This window comes from Bison bison, unplaced genomic scaffold, assembly GCF_000754665.1.
Source record: "Bison bison bison isolate TAMUID 2011002044 unplaced genomic scaffold, Bison_UMD1.0 scf7180017864093, whole genome shotgun sequence".
Lineage (NCBI taxonomy): Eukaryota > Metazoa > Chordata > Mammalia > Artiodactyla > Bovidae > Bison > Bison bison.
Genome location: NW_011494665.1, coordinates 628,061 through 647,000, shown reverse-complemented (window position 1 = coordinate 647,000; position 18,940 = coordinate 628,061). Strand labels below are relative to the sequence as shown.

General features: G+C 56.3%; 1 protein-coding gene across 1 annotated transcript; it reads left to right on the top strand.

The window, feature by feature from the left end:
* The first annotated feature begins 6 nt into the window (after positions 1-6).
* BCAN (brevican) lies at positions 7-18,065 on the top strand. The gene is made up of 14 exons (XM_010838221.1): positions 7-189; positions 4,086-4,196; positions 4,886-5,260; positions 5,545-5,719; positions 6,008-6,135; positions 7,135-7,428; positions 9,472-9,705; positions 10,262-10,909; positions 14,319-14,426; positions 15,100-15,258; positions 15,860-15,942; positions 16,305-16,449; positions 17,040-17,230; positions 17,554-18,065. Exons 2-14 carry the CDS (start codon positions 4,106-4,108, stop codon positions 17,659-17,661), a joined length of 2,739 nt encoding a protein of 912 aa, XP_010836523.1. The 5' UTR covers positions 7-189; positions 4,086-4,105; the 3' UTR covers positions 17,662-18,065.
* Positions 18,066-18,940: the final 875 nt, after the last annotated feature.

The window sequence follows — 18,940 nt, the reverse complement described above, 5'->3', positions numbered from 1 at the left end:
GCGGCGCCCAGCGGCCCGGCGCCCTCTTCCGAGCGTCTTGCGGGCCCAGCCTCTCCTCGCGCCCGCGCAGTCCCCGCCGCAGTCTCGGTTGCAGCTGCAGGACCGAGCCGTGGACCCAGAAGAGACCCCCAGAGGAGGGGGCAAACTTCGCGGTGCCTCACCCCCACCCCGGTCCTCAGTTGCCTGCCGGTAGGTGAGTGTGACGGCATCCCGGCCTCCCAGCTGGGAGGGAGAGAGAAGGGCGCTCCCGGCGGCTGCCCTGTGGTCTGCTGCCCCGACCCCTCAGCCTTTGCCTCCCGCGGCCCCGGCGCACTCACCCCACAGACCCCTGACACCTCGGCGAGGCCGGCTGTCGGCCAGCTCGGAGCGCCCACGGCCCCTGCTACCAATCCTGCCATCTCCAGCTCTGCCGCTGGCACCCCCATTGCTGCTTGCAGTCTAACCCGCAGCCCCCTCGAGTCCGCGAGCTCATGGGAACGCCCCTCTGGGTTCTCGCGTCTTCCCTGCTGCGGGCTCCAGTCCCAGCACTACGGCGGAGATTTCCGACCTTCATCCTCCGCCCCTGGGTACCCACTGTGCAGGCAGCAGCGCGGGAGGAGCCGGGGCGGGCCACCCTAGGGGTACCTCCTCGTAGCTCGCGCGACAGCCGACAGGAGCCTCTGTATTGGGTGGTCCTGGCGCCCACTGGAAATGGAATCCCAACTTACTTGATAAGTGACCTTGGGCAAATTAGTTGACCTCCCTGAACCTCGGATTCCTCATTGATGTAATGCCTAAAGAGTATTTTTCTTAAAGTTGAGGTTATACATGGAAAAGACTTCCCAGGTGGCACTAGTGGTAAAGAACTCGCCTGCCAATGCAGGAGACATGAGAGAGAAGGGTTCGATCCCTGGGTGGGGAAGATCCCCTGGAGGAGGGCATGGCAACCCACTCCAAAATTCTTGCCTGGAGAATCCCCTGGACAGAGGACCCTGGCAGGCTGCAGTCCATGGGGTCGCAAAGAGTCAGACAGGACTGGATGCAACTTAGCACGCACACAGGCATTCATGGGAAGCATTTAGTTAAGAGGCCTGGCTCAGGTAGACAGTCAGAAACTGTCAGCTGGAATTCCAGTTAGCACTCCTGTTTTCCTTCCTAGCACTGCTTTGGGGCTGGGAAGCACTCCCCTCCCCCGTCAAGTACTTCCATACTCCCTTCCTATCAGAATAGCTCAGCCCACGGGGTTCTAACAGGACTAAGATTTGCCATCAATTTTATTAGCATCATTAGTATCTGTGTTATTCCTATTCCAGGTAATACAGTGAGATCAAGGGACACTGTTACCCACAGATCCACCCCAAGTATTACCAGTGCCTGTATTGTCATGGCTAACTTTGCCGTTGATAACAGCATCACCCACATTTCAGGTTTTATACTTCACAATAGCTCAGCTGGCGATGTTGCTAATCATATTATTAGTTGTGCTTCCAATAAATAAGCCTATTTTTTACAATGACTGCAATTACTCCTGTAGGCCCTGTTAAGGCTTCAATGATATTGTGTAGGTTCCTGTTGCCCCTCACAGGGCCTCAAAGGGGATAGCTGAAAGCTTCCCCCCTGAGGTGACCAAAGTTCTGGCCTCCTGTGCATCCCTGCTGACTCTGCTGAGCACTGGAGCTCAGTTCCTATGGGGCAGACCTTGCACTGCCAGCCGGTGGACATTCAGCATGGAGATGGTGGGCACACACAGCCTGGTCTTGATTCTCTGTGGACTGGATTTATGAAGCCTGTGAGGGGATAGACATCCATCGTCAGACAGGAATGGTAATGTTGTAACATGAGGGAAGTTTCCCAAACAGCTGGGGAAACTCAACACAAGGGCAGAAATCCAGAAACTGGAGTGGAGGAATGGTGTGGCATCAGGGGAAGGGACAGGAAGAGTGCTGAGCTCCTGAGGTTAGAGATGGAGTGGTGTGTCCAGCTCTGGAGAATGAGAAGATGGAACGGAGGTGGGAGGATGTGTGGGATGGAGACTAAGGCTTGGATCCCTGAGTCTAAGTCTGGGACCAAAAGAGGGGGTGCTTAAGTTTTCTCAGGACTTCTAGCTATTCCAGGAAGGGGCTGAGGTCCAAGCTTGGCGGGACTGGTGAGGGGGTAGGAGGTGTGCAGAACTCTCTGCTCCTAAGAACCACACAATCAGGGCCACCCTCCTGGCCTTGCTAATCAGTGACTCCCAATCCTGGAGGTAGGGGTGGGATACCCTCCATGATTCAGCACATCCAGGTCCTCATCAGCTTCAGACTTTCTCCCCTCATTCCCCCACCTACGTAACAGGGGTGAAAGGAGGTTCTAGGGTGTTGGTCCCAGAGTGGTTCCAACTATATGGGTTTCTGGGCTGCCCGTCAAAGAGCTGTGAGTAGCTCCAGCCCTAGCCCAGGGAGAGGGGAGGGAAGGCGCCAGAGAGGGGCCTAGCTCAGGACCTGGCACAGCTCAAAGGCATGGCAAAACAGTCTCCCAAGCACCCGGCAGGCACTGACTGTTCATGCCAAATGGTCCCCTCTCCAACCCCAGAAAGCAGTCCTCTCAAGTGCTCCCATGCCCAGAGCTGCTCCCAGCATCCTCTGATTGGGTCCCAACAAGAACCTCCTCCCTCTCAAAGGTCAAAGAGAGGCTCTGGGTATCTGGCTCCTGCCATTCCCCCCCCACCTCTGACCCTGAGGAAATGATGCCCAGCCACACTGGGGAAACGGAGATCACAGTGGTGGGGAGGCGTCCTTAGGAAGATCTGGGATCTTTGGGAGGATCTGGGAGAAGAGGGTAATTTCCTATCAGCTCAGGCTCAGGAAATGGGATATATATATATATATATACAAGGGCAGAGCCTGATTGGTCAGCGAAGATGGGGAGTAGCCAGTGGGAAGAAGCCTGATGTCAAGGAAGTCTTGCTTATAGTCTAACCTTCATCTCTCCTGCTGCACCCCTGGCCTATTCCATGGCAGTTTGGGACTCCATGCTCTTTTGAGGCTAAGCCAACCATTAAAAATGAAGTTGGCTCTGCAGCCTTCCCTTCTTGGGGCACACTGGCCTGGTACTTGACTTGGTTTCACTGGGGACTCAGTTTCAACCCTATCCCTCTCTGAGCCCTTTCTCAATGTCCCACCCCCACCCATCCATTATGAGAGTGTAATAAGTGCCTTGAGATCTTCAGAGGAATAGTCTGAGTTCTCAGAGCTTCTGATGGCCAAGGGCAGATGGGAAATGGTCCCTCTCATTTATTCTCACACATCCCCCTTAGCCTGGTGCTGGAGTTGGGGGAGGAAGAGGCTGGATGGAGTCCAGACTAGCAGAGACAGGGGCTTTGTCCCAGCTGGTTTCTGAGCCAGGAGATCCGGTGGGAAAGCCCGTGCCAGGCAGAAAGGAAAGGCTGGGAAGGAGGGAGAAGGCAGCCAAGGAGGAGGGGGTGAAGGATGCTGGGGGGTAAAGAGAAGAGTTTCCTATAAGTAATGGTGCAGTGTAGAGGGGGGAGGTCAAGGAGGGGTTAGACTGGAGAGAGCTGTACATTGCCTGGGTTTAGTCTAGGAAGTCTTCCTGGAGGAAGCTAGGGAGGAAGGTATAGGGAGGAAAAGTTGGATAGGTATTGTGGGAGGAGGAGGGTCCAAACAAGTCTGGCCCTGGGAGGACAGAGGGGACTCTAAGCATAATAGCATCTGCCATTATGCTATATGCCATAAGCACTTGTTGAGCTGTTACTGTATGCAGGGTTTATTTGTTTCTGTTGTTTTTCTTTTTTGATGGAATGCACTCTCAAAGCACATAGCCTCATCACAACCTGTGAAGTGGTAGTAATGGTGCTCCTTTACAAGTAAGAAAATAAAGGCTTAATGAGAGAATAAAGAACTTGCCTGAAGTCACATGGTGAGCTGACAGCACCCAGGTCTTGGTTCTGAATAAGAATCCCCTGGGGGGAGACAGGGATCAGAAGGAGTGTTAATAAATAGTGAGGTGGGGACAGTGGGCTCCTGGAGTCAGGATATGTATGATCCATGTGGATCCGGTGGGGAGTCAGAAGTCCATCCTGAGGTCTAATCCCATCTTTCCTCCTCCAGTCCCTCCCTCATCCTGCAGCATGGCCCCACTGTTCCTGCCCCTCCTGGCAACCCTGGTTCTGACCTGGATCCCTGTGGCCTTGGCTGATGCTCTGGAAGGAGACAGCTCAGGTAAGTAACCCCACTCAGGGTCACAGTTTGTCTCCTACATCTCCCCTGTGGTAGGAAGGAGCCTCTTGTCCAGCCCTAAGCAACCTCTGTCAGCCTGGAGGGCCCAGGAATTGGGAGCACTGTGGGGGAGGGCCTATGCAGGGACACTTGAAAATCAGGGATGATTTGTGGGCCCTTGATAGGGTGATGGAATTTGGGGAGTAGGGCTGGGGTGGGGCACTAGGTACAAGGCTGTCGGTCTCTAGGGTGGAGGATGGGGGACCCTCCGGGACTATGAATGGGGCTGCGAGGCTGAACAGGGATGGAACTGGAAGAAATCCAGAAAGGGGCTCTGAAGGAACAGACTAGGGAAATTTTGAGAAGAGGGTTGCAGGACCCAGGGGTGAGGCTTGAGGACCCAGAGTGGGGCCCAGGAATCCTAGGGTGGTATTGGGAGGCTCTGGGGGCAAAACTAGCTGAGAGACTTTGTGGACGGGTCTGTCGACCCTGAGGGGTGGGCGTGAGGGACCTACAGGTGAGTTTGCAGGACTCAGCGGCCGGAGCCCTGAGTTCCTGGTTGGGGCCCCGGGGGCGGGGTTACGAAAACCCGAGGGCGGGGCGTTGGGATCCTGGGGCGGGGCTTAGAAACCCCGGGGTGGGGCGCGGTAGATCTACAACGCGAAGTTCCAGCCGGCTCCGCCCGTCCACAGAGGACAGGGCCTTCCGCGTGCGCATCGCGGGCGACGCGCCGCTGCAGGGCGTGCTGGGCGGCGCCCTCACCATCCCATGCCACGTTCACTACCTGCGGCCGTCGTCGAGCCGCCGGGCCGCGCAGGGCTCCCCGCGGGTTAAGTGGACCTTCCTGTCCGGCGGCCGGGAGGCCGAGGTGCTAGTGGCGCGGGGCCTACGCGTCAAGGTGAGCGAGGCCTACCGGTTCCGCGTGGCACTGCCTGCCTACCCGGCGTCACTCACCGACGTCTCCCTGGTGCTGAGTGAGCTGCGGCCCAACGACTCAGGCATTTACCGCTGCGAGGTCCAGCACGGCATCGACGACAGCAGCGACGCGGTGGAGGTCAAGGTCAAAGGTGAGAGGTCGGAGATGGAGAGGGTTCCCGGAGAAGGGGAAGGGAGCCCACTGTGTGGGGCGGAAGCAGACGCCTAGAAGACGCAGACCGAACTGCAAAAGGAGTTTACCTCCTTTCTTTCTTCAGGCGGAGGAAAATTCTACCCACAGTCTAAATTAAGTCCCTCATGCTGTAGAGTGAGCACAATCTGGACTTTACCCTTTGTCTACAGGGGAGTGACAAGGAGAGTAAGGGGAAGTCAGTGTGCTGGGTGATCCCGCCTCAGGGTCCTCTCTGCCCCTCAGGGGTCGTCTTTCTCTACCGGGAGGGCTCTGCCCGCTACGCTTTCTCCTTCGCTGGGGCCCAGGAGGCCTGTGCCCGCATCGGAGCCCGAATCGCCACTCCGGAGCAGCTCTATGCCGCCTACCTCGGGGGCTATGAACAGTGTGACGCTGGCTGGCTGTCCGACCAAACCGTGAGGTGGGCTGGGGCTGTTGACCACGAATTTCTAGTTGTTCCTGAGGGGGCTATAGCTTCTGATTCTACCAGGGGCTGCCGGCTGCTGCCACAGGCGGGCCCTATAGGGCTCCCTGCCTGTGGGAGACGAAGTTGGTCTGCGGCGGGCGGGTTAGACCGTGTGCTGGCGGGGATGCATTTCTGCAGAGCTGAGAAGACACTTGGCTGCACTGAAAGCAATGTGATTGGTGGTGGGGGGGGGGGGTCACCACAGGACGGCTCCTGGTGAAGGCATTTGTACCTCCGCCCCAGGTATCCCATCCAGACGCCACGAGAGGCCTGTTACGGAGACATGGATGGCTTCCCTGGGGTCCGGAACTACGGAGTGGTCGACCCCGATGACCTCTATGATGTTTACTGTTATGCTGAAGAACTAAATGGTGATTGGGGGTGGGAGGTTCCCAGGGGAAGAGACCCCTCTCCAGGGCTGCCCTTAGGTCCTCCTGGGCCTCTGCTGGACCTTACCATACTGTGTTTAAGTGTGTAGCCAGGAGTAAGGGAAACAGTGTCCCTCTCTCCAAACGCTGTCATAGAGACAAGTCCAAACACTGTCATAGAGACAGGTTCACAGCCAAAGCCTCCAGACAGGTGGCTGAGATAGGAGATTGAGTTTGACTCTGCTGCCACCTGCTGTACATCTCTTTGGTGGATATCCAGTGTTAGTGGCTCAGTCGTGTCTGACTCTGCAACCCCATGCACTACTGGGCTCCTCTGTCCATGGGTTTCTCCAAGCAAGAATACTGGAGTGGGTAGCCATTCCCTTCTCCAGGGGATCTTCCTGATCCAGGGATCAAACCCCAGTCTCCCGCATTGCAGGCTGATTCTTTACCATCAGACCCACCAGAAGGTTCCATACATCCCTTTACATTTTAGCATCTTTGAGCCTCAGTTTCCTTCCTTGCAGAATGAGGAAGTTGGGCCAGGTTCCTTTGAGTAGTATTATCCATCCTAAGGTTCTGTCAATGGCATCCCACTCCAGTACTCTTGCCTGGAAAATCCCATGGACGGAGGAGCCTGGTAGGCTGCAGTCCATGGGGTCGCAAAGAGTCAGACACAACTGAGCGACTTCACTTTGACTTTTCACTTTCATGCATTGGAGAAGGAAATGGCAACCCACTCCAGTGTTCTTGCCTGGAGAATCCCAAGGATGGCGGAGCCTGGTGGGCTTCCGTCAATGGGGTCGCACAGAGTTGGACACCACTGAAGTGACTTAGCAGCAGCAAGGTTCTGTCAAGACTTTGATCCTGTGAAGTAGGACGATGGGCTCCATGTCACAGATGAGGAAACTGAGGCCCAAAGGAGCTTGCCCAGAGTCCCAGTGGGAGCCCCGGGTGGAAGGAGCTACCTTCCTGGTAACCCAGCCTCTTTTTCCTCCCCAGGAGAGCTGTTCCTGGGTGCCCCTCCAGACAAGCTGACCTTGGAGGAGGCGCGGACATACTGCCAGGAGCGGGGTGCTAAGATTGCAACCACCGGCCAGCTGTATGCAGCCTGGGATGGTGGCCTGGACCGCTGCAGCCCTGGCTGGCTGGCTGATGGCAGTGTGCGCTACCCCATTGTCACCCCCAGCCAGCGCTGTGGTGGGGGCCTCCCTGGTGTCAAGACTCTCTTCCTCTTCCCCAACCAGACCGGCTTCCCCAACAAGCACAGCCGCTTCAACGTCTACTGCTTCCGAGGTGAGCCCACTCCCTTGCAGAGGCTGAGACCAATCTCAGGCAGTCAGAGTCGAGCCCTCCAGTTCCACCCTGGCCCTGACCAGTTTCTCCTGGGTCTTTGCCATTTGCCTCCTGGTGCTGCGGGTGGTGCCCTCTGATTTGGTCTGTGTGGCTTCAAGGAGGGCTCACCTCTCTGCATTGCCTAAACTGCCCCCTCTCCCCTATTGGGCTGCCAATCATGTCTCCATCTCTGGTCAGCTCATGAACAGAGCAGAGATGACCAACATTCTCTGAATCCAAGGAATGATCCACTTCACTTAACCAAATAGCCTCCAGAGCCCTCAGCAGGGTTTCCAGAGCCTTCAGCTTAAGCTTGAAGGTATCAACTCTTTAACACCAAATACTGATGGACAGACGTAATCCCCTACCCCTCACAGGGAGCAGATCCTTAAGGACAGTTGGGTGTAGAGACAGCTTCCTGCCCACGTCTTAAATTGAGAGCTAGAGGAGAGGCACAGGGCCCAGGCCAAGGGTGACTGACAGTCAGGGAGGCATTGCCGTAGAGTATCTGAGTCCTTGCCCCAGCTGGGAGCCTTCAGTAGTACTGGTACTTTAGTTGTACTAATACTGGTATTTCTGCTGGAGGCAGAAATGGTGGTAGAAGAAACAGTCTTTACCCTCAGGGAGCCCCTAGTCTGAAGGAGGAAGATGCAACTGCTGCCATGGGAGCCCCGAGTCTGACTGAAGACAAGATATCTCACTCCCAGCATGAGGAAAGACTGGGAGAAAAGCTTTACTTCCACTGGAACTGATCTCCAGACAGCTTTGGCCTGAGGCTGGGCGGAGTAGGGAAGTCAAGTCCACAGGAAGACAGGTCCATCTGAATAGGCTTACTGGAACATGGATAATGGTGATGATGATAATTATAATAACAGTAGCTAACACTTCTAACACTGATTGTAATTATATGCCAAGCACTATTCTGGGACGAAATGGAAAGAGGAACTGAATCAGGAGACGGAGCTAGGGAGGAGGATGACTAGAGTGGGGAGCAGGTGGGGACAGAAGCAGCCTAGGTCACAGGTTAGCTTGTCGGTATGCTGCTGCTGCTGCTAAGTCGAGTCAGTCATGTCTGACTCTGTGCGACCCCACAGACGGCAGCCCAACAGGCTCCTCTGTCCATGGGATTCTCCAGGCAAGAGTACTGGAGTGGGTTGCCATTGCCTTCTCCGTCTGGTATGAGCAGGTGACAAAGGCAGGCAGGACATGCTGTCCTGTCCTGTCTGGCTGAGCAAGGACAGCCCCCAGGGCTTTTCTTAGCCCAATTCCACCTTCCCTTCACTGGTTTTCTGCTCTTGGTTCCCTTCCCCAGGGACAAGTCAATTCATTCTAAAAATGTGGTTATTTGAAGAGAGCAGGTCCTGAAATGATAGGTCTGCTCATCCTTTGCCCTTTTGCCCCAACACTGAGATCGTCTGGTGGTGATGGTGGAATGTCCTTCCTGTTCTCTGTCCTTCAGCTCTCCTGTGGTGATGGCAGCCTGTCCCCATCCATTTCTAAAGTCTTGGAATGACTGGGATCCCTCACATCTTGCCCCAAACCCAGGGTCCCACAGTGCTGAGGCCATTCTGTTCATCCTTCTGTCTCCAAGGGATGGCTTCTCTCCTGAGCCTTTCTTTACCAGTCTGTCTAAAGTAGTACTTCCCATCTCCTTACTCTGCTGAATTGTTCTTTAGATGGTAAAGTTATAATGTATGTTTATTTGCTTATCTGTATCTAGAATATAATAATAGGGGCAGAAATCATACTATTTGGCTCTGCACTCTGTCCTCAGTGCCCAGGAGATTGCTTGGCATGGTACATAGTGGACGATTAATGCTTGAGGAATGAGTGATGAAGTCCTGGGGTGCTCCCTGGGCCCCATGAGTGCTTCACAGAGAGGATGAGAGAGAATTAAGAGAATTCCATGATCTCTCAGTCTAACCCAGAGCCCTCACATGCAGGCATGGGCTGGGGGGAGAGCCACCTCTCTAACCTCCCACTGGCACTTTCCTTCTGCCACAGACTCTGCCCAGCCTTCTGCCATCCCTGAGGCAGCCAACCCAGCCTCTGACCTGGCCTCTGATGCACTGGAAGCCATTGTCACAGTGACTGAGACCCTGGAGGAACTGAAGCTGCCCCAGGAAGCTGTGGAAAGCGAGTCCCGAGGAGCCATCTACTCCATTCCCATTATAGAGGATGGAGGTGGTGGGAGCTCCACTCCAGAAGACCCAGCAGAGGCCCCTAGAACCCTCCTAGGTAACTCAAGTCTCTCATCCTGGGGGTGTCTTTGCCCGGAAGAAGTTAGAGGCAGAAGGGGCCGGCCTGGGCTGAGGCCGGGGTTGTCCCCACTGTGGCTCTGCCCTCTCAACAGCACAGTAGTGCAAGGCACCGCCCTTGTCCCTCTCCCAACCTTTGCCTTTCCAGCAGAGCCCACTCCCAAATGGCTAGATCTGGAGATGCCTGGACTAAGAAGCTGCCCTTTGGGAAGGCAGGATCTCCTTTCTTTGGTCCCTCCTCCCCATCACCTATCCAAAATAAACAGAATTTTAAGACTGGTAGAGGGAGATGCAACCACCAGGTTTTCCTGGACTAATGACACCTCACAGAGCCTTCTCAAGTGTTGCCTTAATATTACAACTCCGGCTGAAATTCTTCTGGTTCAGAGCAAAGACAATTCCTCCCCAGGGCAGCCTCTTGCCTCTCCCCCAGGGCTCACCCTCCCCAGCCCCACTTGTCTCCCCGCTCCCCCTTCCTTCTTCCTGTCCTCTGGCGGGTGCTGTCCCTGGTGCTGAATCATCTGTGCTTTGCCTAGAGTTCGAAACCCAATCCATTGTGCCTCCATTGGGGTCCTCAGAAGAGGAAGGCAAGGTGTTGGAGCAAGAAGAGAAATACAGGGGTGAAGAAGAGAAAGAAGAGGAAGAAGAAGAGGAGGAAGTGGAGGATGAGGCCCTGTGGGCCTGGCCCAGTGAGCTCAGCAGCCTGGACCCAGAGGCCCCTCTCCCCACTGAGCCGGTTCCAGAGGAGTCACTCACCCAGGCATCGCCTCCAGTGAGGGCTGCCCTCCAGCCTGGTGTATCACCACCACCCTATGATGAGCCAGAGGCTCCCAGGCCTCCAAGGGTCCTTGGACCACCCACCAAGACCCTGCCCACTCCTAGGGAGGGGAACCTGGCATCCCCCCCACCTTCCACTCTGGTTGGGGCAAGAGAGATAGAGGAGGAGACTGGGGGTCCTGAGCTCTCTGGGGCCCCTCGAGGAGAGAGTGAGGAGACAGGAAGCTCCGAGGATGCCCCTTCCCTGCTTCCAGCCACACGGGCCCCTGGGGATACCAGGGATCTGGAGACCCCCTCTGAAGAGAATTCCAGAAGAACTGTCCCAGCAGGGACTTCAGTGCATGCCCAGCCAGTGCTGCCCACTGACAGTGCCAGCCGTGGTGGAGTGGCCGTGGCCCCCTCATCAGGTAACTTTGCCCAAGGCTCAGCCTCCCTCCTTCTCCTCCTCCTCCTCCTCTTCCTCCCCCTGCAGCTCTGGATCACCTGACCCATAGTCCTTTAACCCACCATTGCCCCTTTGCCTTCATTCTCCTACCCACCTCCACCTGCCGGCTTCCAGTCCTGGATGCCCCACTTTGTGACTACCATCCCAGCTCTCTGACTTCTCACCCTATAACCCCCAACTCCGTGACTCCCACCCTGTGACCTCTCCCTGTTTCTGAAATCCTCACTGTGACCCCCAGCCCCACCACCAACCACCTGGAACTTTTTCCTAGCCTCAGTTCTCTACCTGTGACTCACATCTCACTGGCCCCACAGAGCACCCTCAGGCCTTGCTCAGTGGGTGCCCTCACAGCCTTTTGCATTCTTCAAGGCCCAGGCCCATCCCCTGCTGCCTCCTCCCCATCCTGTATGCCTCCTCCCTTCAGCTGCCTCCCACTGGTATCAGGGAAGCCTGGAGTCCCGTTCCCACCCCTCAACCTTTGGGGTCCAGGAGAGCCCTTATCCCCACAGAGCCTTAAGCAACTACTTCTATGAAGTACTTTTTTCAACTGTTTCATGGAAACAAGCCTTGGAAATAAATCTCTATTAAACTGCTTTATAACCAGAACTCTGGCACCCTCTGTCTCCACCCCCAGCTGTTTGCCCCTTTCATCCCATGGATTTGTGTGCTGGGTAGCTCTTTGGTGCTTCTTGTGGTTCCATCTCTGTCTCTGTCTCTCTCTCTCTCTCTCCCTGGGTCTTTGTGTGTCTTTGTGCCTCTTCCTTTTCCATCTTCAGCCTGCACCCTTTCCTGTCCTACTGGTCTAACAGCCCCTTGCTGTTTCTTCATGCTCTCCTCAGGCTTGTCTCTGCCTTCCTTCCTGTCCCCTGACATCTACACATTACCCCAGAGAAGTCTGTCTCTCAGTCTGTGGGCGTGCTGGGAGTTGTGTTCCCTCACTTCTGACAGGGAGAAACCTCTGCAGCCCAGAGTGTGTGCATGCGTGTGTGTGTGCGTGTGCGCACATGTGTGTGTATATGTCCCTTTGTATTCACTTCTGATCCAGCCTCTTGGCTCCCATCTAGAGCCGCACACACAGGGTCCTGACAGAGAGAGCCCATCCTAGCGTGGAGGCCGTTCCCTGGCATCCAGGTGCCCCAAGAGCCTGTTCCCCTCCCGCAAACATCCACGGGGGTTAGAATCTCACTTTCATGCCCATGATCTCTCCCTCCTCCACTAACTCCTGTGCTAATGACTACCCTCACCCGCTATTTTACCCTCCCTGAACCCAAAGGATCTCAAAGTTGCTAATGCTGGAGAAGACACAGATCAGCAAGGGAAGATGGAAAGTGTGGAGGGAGGGGGAATGGGGAGTTAGGTTTTGGGGTCTGAGACCAAGAAGCCCTACCTATTCAGTGAAGGCTGAATTTCCACATGGAGATGTCTGGAGAAGGCTGGGATCCTCCTAGTCCCAGGACCACTCTTCTAGATGGTCCAGGGTGGGCTCAGGGTCTCTGCATCACACCTAGGCTCATGCATTTTGACTACTGGCTCCCTGCCCAGCTGGCCTTGGAGTACAGTGCTGCACTGGGCGGGAAGGGGCTTTGGTGGGAGAGGAGCACCATTGGAAGTATCTGTGGTGTCTTAGTTACCCCACCTGGGGGATGAGTGAGTGGTCCTCCAGCCCGCTATTGCAGCAGGAAGGCAGGGATAACTTTCTGAGTGTGTATAATAGTTGATCCAAAAGGGGTGGGGGGATGGGAATACCAGAAAGTCTTGAGAAGTTCCTTCACCACCAACACAGCCTCCCCTCCTGGTCAGGTTCTGCCACTCACAGCCAGGGAGAGGGAACTTTGGCTTGGGTGGGACTCCACAGACCAAGTTTGAGAGTCTTTGTCCACCAGGATTGGAGGGTTGGGCAGAGAGGACCCCAGGGGAAGCAGAAAAGTGTGAGGAATGGAAAGGGAGTTCAGGACTCCTACCTTGTGTAGGACCTAGTGCTTAAGGAGTTAAGTAAAACACCTCCCCTCCTTGCTTCACCCTGGGAGGCAGCAACACCAGATTGGAAGAAACTGTTGGCAGAAGGGGTGATGACAGGGGGAGTGGTGCTGGAACCGCTGATTCATTTTACCCAGAACAGCTAGGTCATCCCAGAAGAATTCTTTGAACCAACTCCAGCTCCTCCTCCCCCCACCTCTGCTCTGATCCCCACCAGGCAGTGGGATCTCAGGCCAGAGTGAAGCATTGTGGGCCCTGGCCTTGGCCTCCAAGAGTGGATGGCATGGTCTGAAGGTCCCGCCCCAAGCTGGGCTGAGAACCCTGACCTGTCCTGTCAGTCTGTGAGCTCATCTTCTCCCGGTCCTCTGGAACAGAAAGCAGTCGAATTTGTCAGCCCCTTCAGCACCCAGGCCCAGTGTAGGGGCAGCCACCCAGCATCCTGAGAGAGTGCAGAAAAGGAGGCAGATGGCCTAGCCAGCTGGAGCTGGACCTAGATAACAGATTGCAGGCCTTCAGGGTAGTGTGTTAGTCCAAGAAGACTGCCTGGAGGAGAGGGAACCAGAAGGAAGGAGTTGAAAGGGTTTCTAGGCTGGGGGAACCTTCAGAAGGCCCCAAGTGGAGGGGGAAAGGGGAGTCTGGTGAGGGGGGAGAGTCTGAAGAGATAAAGAGGAGAGGCAGAGGTTGGATGATGTTGAGAGACTGTGGAGCCAGTGCTGCAAGACAGGGGGAGCTACTGGGCTCCATTCCTGGGATGGGTTGGGGGCAGTGGGGAAGGAGAGGGCATAGAGTGAGGGAAGTACATTGGATCTTCCCCCAGCAGCTTCTGGGCCTGACTCTGCCCAGTGGACAGCAGGGGGAGCCAGGTTAGCTCCCTCCCGGACCACCCCAGTATCAGGTCTCAGAAGCAGTAAAGGGCAGGTCAGAACTCACTGTTCCTATGGTGACTGTCCTCTCCTTCAGTTCCACCCAGCCTATCTAGACTACCCAGAATCATGCTAAGACCTGGAGCAATGACAGGGGCTGGGGGACTAAACTCTAGACCTAGAGAAGTAAAGTGACCATTTCAATGTCACCCAGCAGAGCCAGAAGCTAGGTAAGAGTCCAGGGTGCATGACTAACAGCCTGATATCTTTCCCCTTGGTGGAGTTATACCCTGAGAGCTTTCCTGGACACATCCCCTTGGTCCCGTTAGAACCCACACTGGCAGGCATAACGATGACCAGCATAGGACTGAGCCAGTGCTGAAACAGTGAGGAGAGGAGAAACCCAGAACTCAGGCTTCAGGGAGAACACTGAGGACGCTGTGACAGCCCCCAGGACAAGGGAGTCAGAGCTGGAGGGCTGGCTGCAGAGCTGTGCTCCCCTGCCCCCCCACCTCACTTCTCTCCCCTCAGGTGACTGTGTCCCCAGCCCCTGCCACAATGGCGGGACATGCTTGGAGGAGGAGGAGGGGGTCCGCTGCCTGTGTTTGCCTGGCTATGGGGGGGACCTGTGCGATGTTGGTGAGTGTGTTGAGGGGCTGTGGTTGGGGGATCTCTGAAGCCTAGGCCCTGCCACAGTGCACTGGTTCTGGGGGAGGGGGGCGGAGGGAGAAGGGGACACTTCCCCGGTGGACCTGTCATTAGTGAACCTCCATTTGTTGTCCTTGCTCTTGGACACACCGCGCGCCTGGCGGGATCTCGGTTCCCGACCAGGGATGAACTCAGGCCTCCTGCAGTGGAAACGCAGATAATGAATTACCATTTTAGACAAATCACATAACTTCTCTGAGGCCTACCCTCAATTTCCTTATCTGTTAAGTGGAACCAAAAACGACTCTCTCGGGGAGTCTGTGAGCCTGGAATTTGGCAGGCACACTCAGTACTTGTCGGTCTCCATTCTCCTGGGAGGAGAGGAAGGTTCGGCTTTTCTTTCGGATGGCGGATGGCAGAGACCCAGGTCGGGACTCCAGCCTTCACCCTGGTCTCTCGCTGCAGAGAAGGAAGGCATCAGGGCCGCCCTGCACGAGGCCCCTCCAGCTCCTAAGCGCGCGCTCGCTCTTGGGCGCGCCCTCCTGCCCTCAGGCCCGCCCCTCGGTCTGCGGCGGTGGGAGGAGCCCAGTCTCCCTGTCTGGGGACCCAGCCTCTCAGAGTTCTGGGGTCCTCCCCATAAGCTGCCTGCCCTTCTGTGTCCCAGGCCTCCACTTCTGCAGCCCCGGTTGGGACGCCTTCCAGGGTGCCTGCTACAAGCACTTTTCTACCCGAAGGAGCTGGGAGGAGGCGGAGAACAAGTGCCGGATGTACGGCGCGCACCTGGCCAGCATCAGCACGCCGGAGGAACAGGACTTCATCAACAGTGGGCTGGGGACAGGGAGGGAGGCGACCCTCGCCACCTGTTCTCTCATCCACACATTCACTCACTCATCAGTCAGTCAGTTAAAGAGTGTTATTAACTCCCTTATACGTTCATTCAGGCACTCACTACTTGGTTTACCTCATCCATTCATTCACTTTTCCTTCCTGTCTCCCTCCTTCCCACTCCACACGTGGGCAGTGGGGCTTCTGGCAGAGGAGGGCTGAGAAGTACGCAGAAAACACACCTGCATAAGCCTGGTGGTTCCTTGGGGGCTCGTTTATAATCGCTCCCCACCTCCCTGGCTCTCCTGCCTCCATCTACTCTTCCCGACTCTGGCGCTGTTGAAAGTTTTTACTTTTTCCAGACTTTCCCTTTTCTAGCCCTAGTGATATTTTTCCTCTTCCTTCACCCCTACGCCCCTGTCTTCCTTCCTGCCGTGTGCAGAGGTTGGAGGGAGAAATAAGGATACCGGGAAGCGTGGATTTGGGGCTGCGGGGACTTGGCCCGCTAGCGCCCACAGACCGCTCAGTGACGGGGAATGGCCGCCCTCTGCTGGCAGCAAAGCTCACTGCACACTTTCGTCTCTGCGGTTGTCCCCCAGATCGATACCGGGAGTACCAGTGGATCGGGCTCAATGACAGGACCATCGAAGGGGATTTCCTGTGGTCAGATGGCGTCCCCCTGGTGAGAGGTTCCGACCGCCCCTCACGTGGTCTAGGTCGTTTCTTCGAAGCACTTCTACCCTCCACCCCCAGTGACCCCCATCTCTCCGTCTCCTTTTCCTGGCCCTGTGCCTTTCCCTCTTCCTGGCCCTTCTTCCTTGTGTCCCCTTCTCTTTTCTTCTCATCTGGTTCCCATTACCCCTACCCCCAAATCCCCTGACATTTTTTCCCTTTGGGGTCCCCTACTCCCCACCCCTCTAGCCTTCCCTCTCTTGGTGCCCCTCCTCGACCTCCTTCTCCTCAAGCCCTCCAGGCCCATTCCTCCCTGTACTCCTGGTGCTGGAGCTCCTCACTACCTCCTGCATCCTCCCCCCGCCCTCCCAGCTCTATGAGAACTGGAACCCTGGGCAGCCAGACAGCTACTTCCTGTCCGGAGAGAACTGCGTGGTTATGGTGTGGCACGATCAGGGACAATGGAGTGATGTTCCCTGCAACTACCACCTGTCCTACACCTGCAAGATGGGGCTGGGTGAGGGCAGGCAAGGGGGAGGAGAGGTGGGGGCCAGGGAATCCTGGAACTGATGTGTGTGCAGGAGGAGAGTGCAAAACTACACTGAGGAATCGGAAGTGTGCCCCAGGCTGTGAGCAAGGGCGGGATAACAAATTAGACAGGCTCACTAGGAACCCCTGCTCTTTTAAACGGTTCTATTATTTTATTTGGTTTTGGCCGCGCTGGGTCTTTGCTGTGCGGGCTGTGCTCCAGTTGCAGTGAGGGGGCCGCTCTCTACTGGCAGTGCAGGAGCTCTGTGGTGGCTTCCCTTGTTGCGAAGCACAGGCTCTTGGCGCCCGGCTTCCGTACTTGTGGCTCCTGGGTTCTGGAGCACAGGCTCAGTAGTTGTGGTGAACTTAGTTGCTCCACAGCATTTGGGACCTTCCCGGATGAGGGATCAAGCCCCTGTCTCCCGCCCGGGCAGGCGGTTCGCTGCCGCTGAGCCCGCAGGGAAGCCCTTCCACCGCCCCCTCTCTGTATGTCAGCTCGTGGCCTACTCCTCTCCTCCATCCCAGCTCTGGGGACTGCTCGAGCCGGGCTCCCAGTTCCTGACTGTGTTCTCCCTGCAGTGTCCTGTGGGCCCCCACCAGAGCTGCCCCTGGCTCAAGTGTTTGGCCGCCCACGGCTGCGCTATGAAGTCGACACAGTGCTTCGTTACCGGTGCCGGGAGGGGCTGACCCAGCGCAACCTACCATTGATCCGCTGCCAGGAGAATGGTCGCTGGGGGCTTCCCCAGATCTCCTGTGTGCCCCGCAGGCCTGTGAGTGCCAGGAGGAGAAAGGTGGGAGACACTAGCCCATATTGCCTTGGGCTCTCCTAGCTCTGCCCATCGCTGGCTAGGTAAACTTGGAGTCATCACTACCGCTCTCTGGGGCACAGAGGGGGTGGGCTGAATGCTCTTGGGGTCCCCTTCAGCGCTGCTGTCTGAGAATATGCAGCCACAGTCTGGGCTCTTAAGGGCTGAGCCAGGGAGAGTGTTTTGATGAGATCAGAGGTCAAGGAGCAAGGACAGGAGAGGGCAGACTCTGAGAAGAGAAAAGACAAGGAGCCCAAGGGTGGAGGGTGAGTGTGTGTCTTTCCCAGGCTCGAGCTCTGCGCCCAGTAGAGGCCCAAGAAGGACGTCAGTGGAGGCTCGTGGGGCACTGGAAGGCACGGCTGAACCCCTCTCCCAATCCTGCTCCAGGTCCCTAAGGGGCAAAGCCCCCGGCACTGCCCTCTGCCACCAAGCCTCCCTAGACCCATGCTCTCCACCACGGGGAGTGACAGCATGAGAGGGGTGCAGCTGAAGTCCACATGGTAGTGCCCAAAGGGGCTTCTGGGAAATACTGGGTTGGCCAAAAATTCGTTTGGCTTTTTCTGTAACATCAATATCTGGGTGTCTCCAGTCCTGCCTTAGGCCCTCTCCCTCCTATTCTGGGCCTCAGGGCCTGGAGTAGGTCTCTAAGTGCCTCAACTGCCCTCTCCTTGCCAGCCATCCTGTCCCCTCCATTCCCCTGGAGGCCCCTGTGCCCACTCATTCTGTTTCCCAAGAGAATGGGTTTGCAGGATGGGGTACCTGTAAAACAAGCAGAAAATAAAGCTGCATTTGAGCCCAAGCAAGTCTGGTGCCTGTGTGTGTGTGTGTGTGAGTGCGTGTGAAAGAGAGAGAAAAACGTGGAGTTGGGCCGGGCCTTACAGGATATAGACCTTCTGTATTTGTTAGTTTCTGAAGGTCAGTGAAGTCAAGATGTCAGTGGATATGAGTTCATGGCACAGAATAGTCCAGTGTTTATGGAATGAATGAAACACAGGGTTTGGGAAACAGCGTAAGGATATTTGGAAGAAGCTGGAGTGCCCAGTGTCCAGTAAAGCAGACTGGAGTTCAGTCTGGGGAGAAAGGGGCTGAGGGTTCAGAGAGGAAGAGAGGTGGGTGCCTGGTGTCCCCGTTCTGAGGTTCTAGAGGGGAGTTCTCGCAAGGAGAGTGAGCGTGAAGGGAACGAAGGGGGTTACACTTCAAGCAGGCCTATTCCAGCAGGAGGAGAGATGCAGGAACAAGGAAACAAGCACAGAGAAGAGATTCCCCAGCCTTGCGGCGGGCTGGGCTCTGGGGAATGACCTGCGAGGCCCATAGGCAGTGGCCAGCAGATGGCGCTGCGGCTGCAGGCAAGTCGGCCTGAGCGTGCCTGTGCGCGCGTGCGTGGGTGGAGCCAACCAGTAGGAGTCCCAGGGTACCGCCAGGGGGCGCCGGCGATCTGTCTTTCTGAGGAGCGCCCTGGGAAGAGAAGCGGGGCGGCTGGCTGCGGGGCTAGGGACAGGGGGAGGGTAGGACTTCCGGCCAGGCTGAGCTGGCCCTGGGGTCTGTGAGTCAGCGGAGAATGAGATGATGAGGTCATTCTCTGAACACTGAAAAGAGAATGACCGGCTGTGTGTGTGCCTCATCGCAGTGCACTGAATTGTGCCTTGTGCCTCCTGGTGAAAGTGTGTGTCAGGG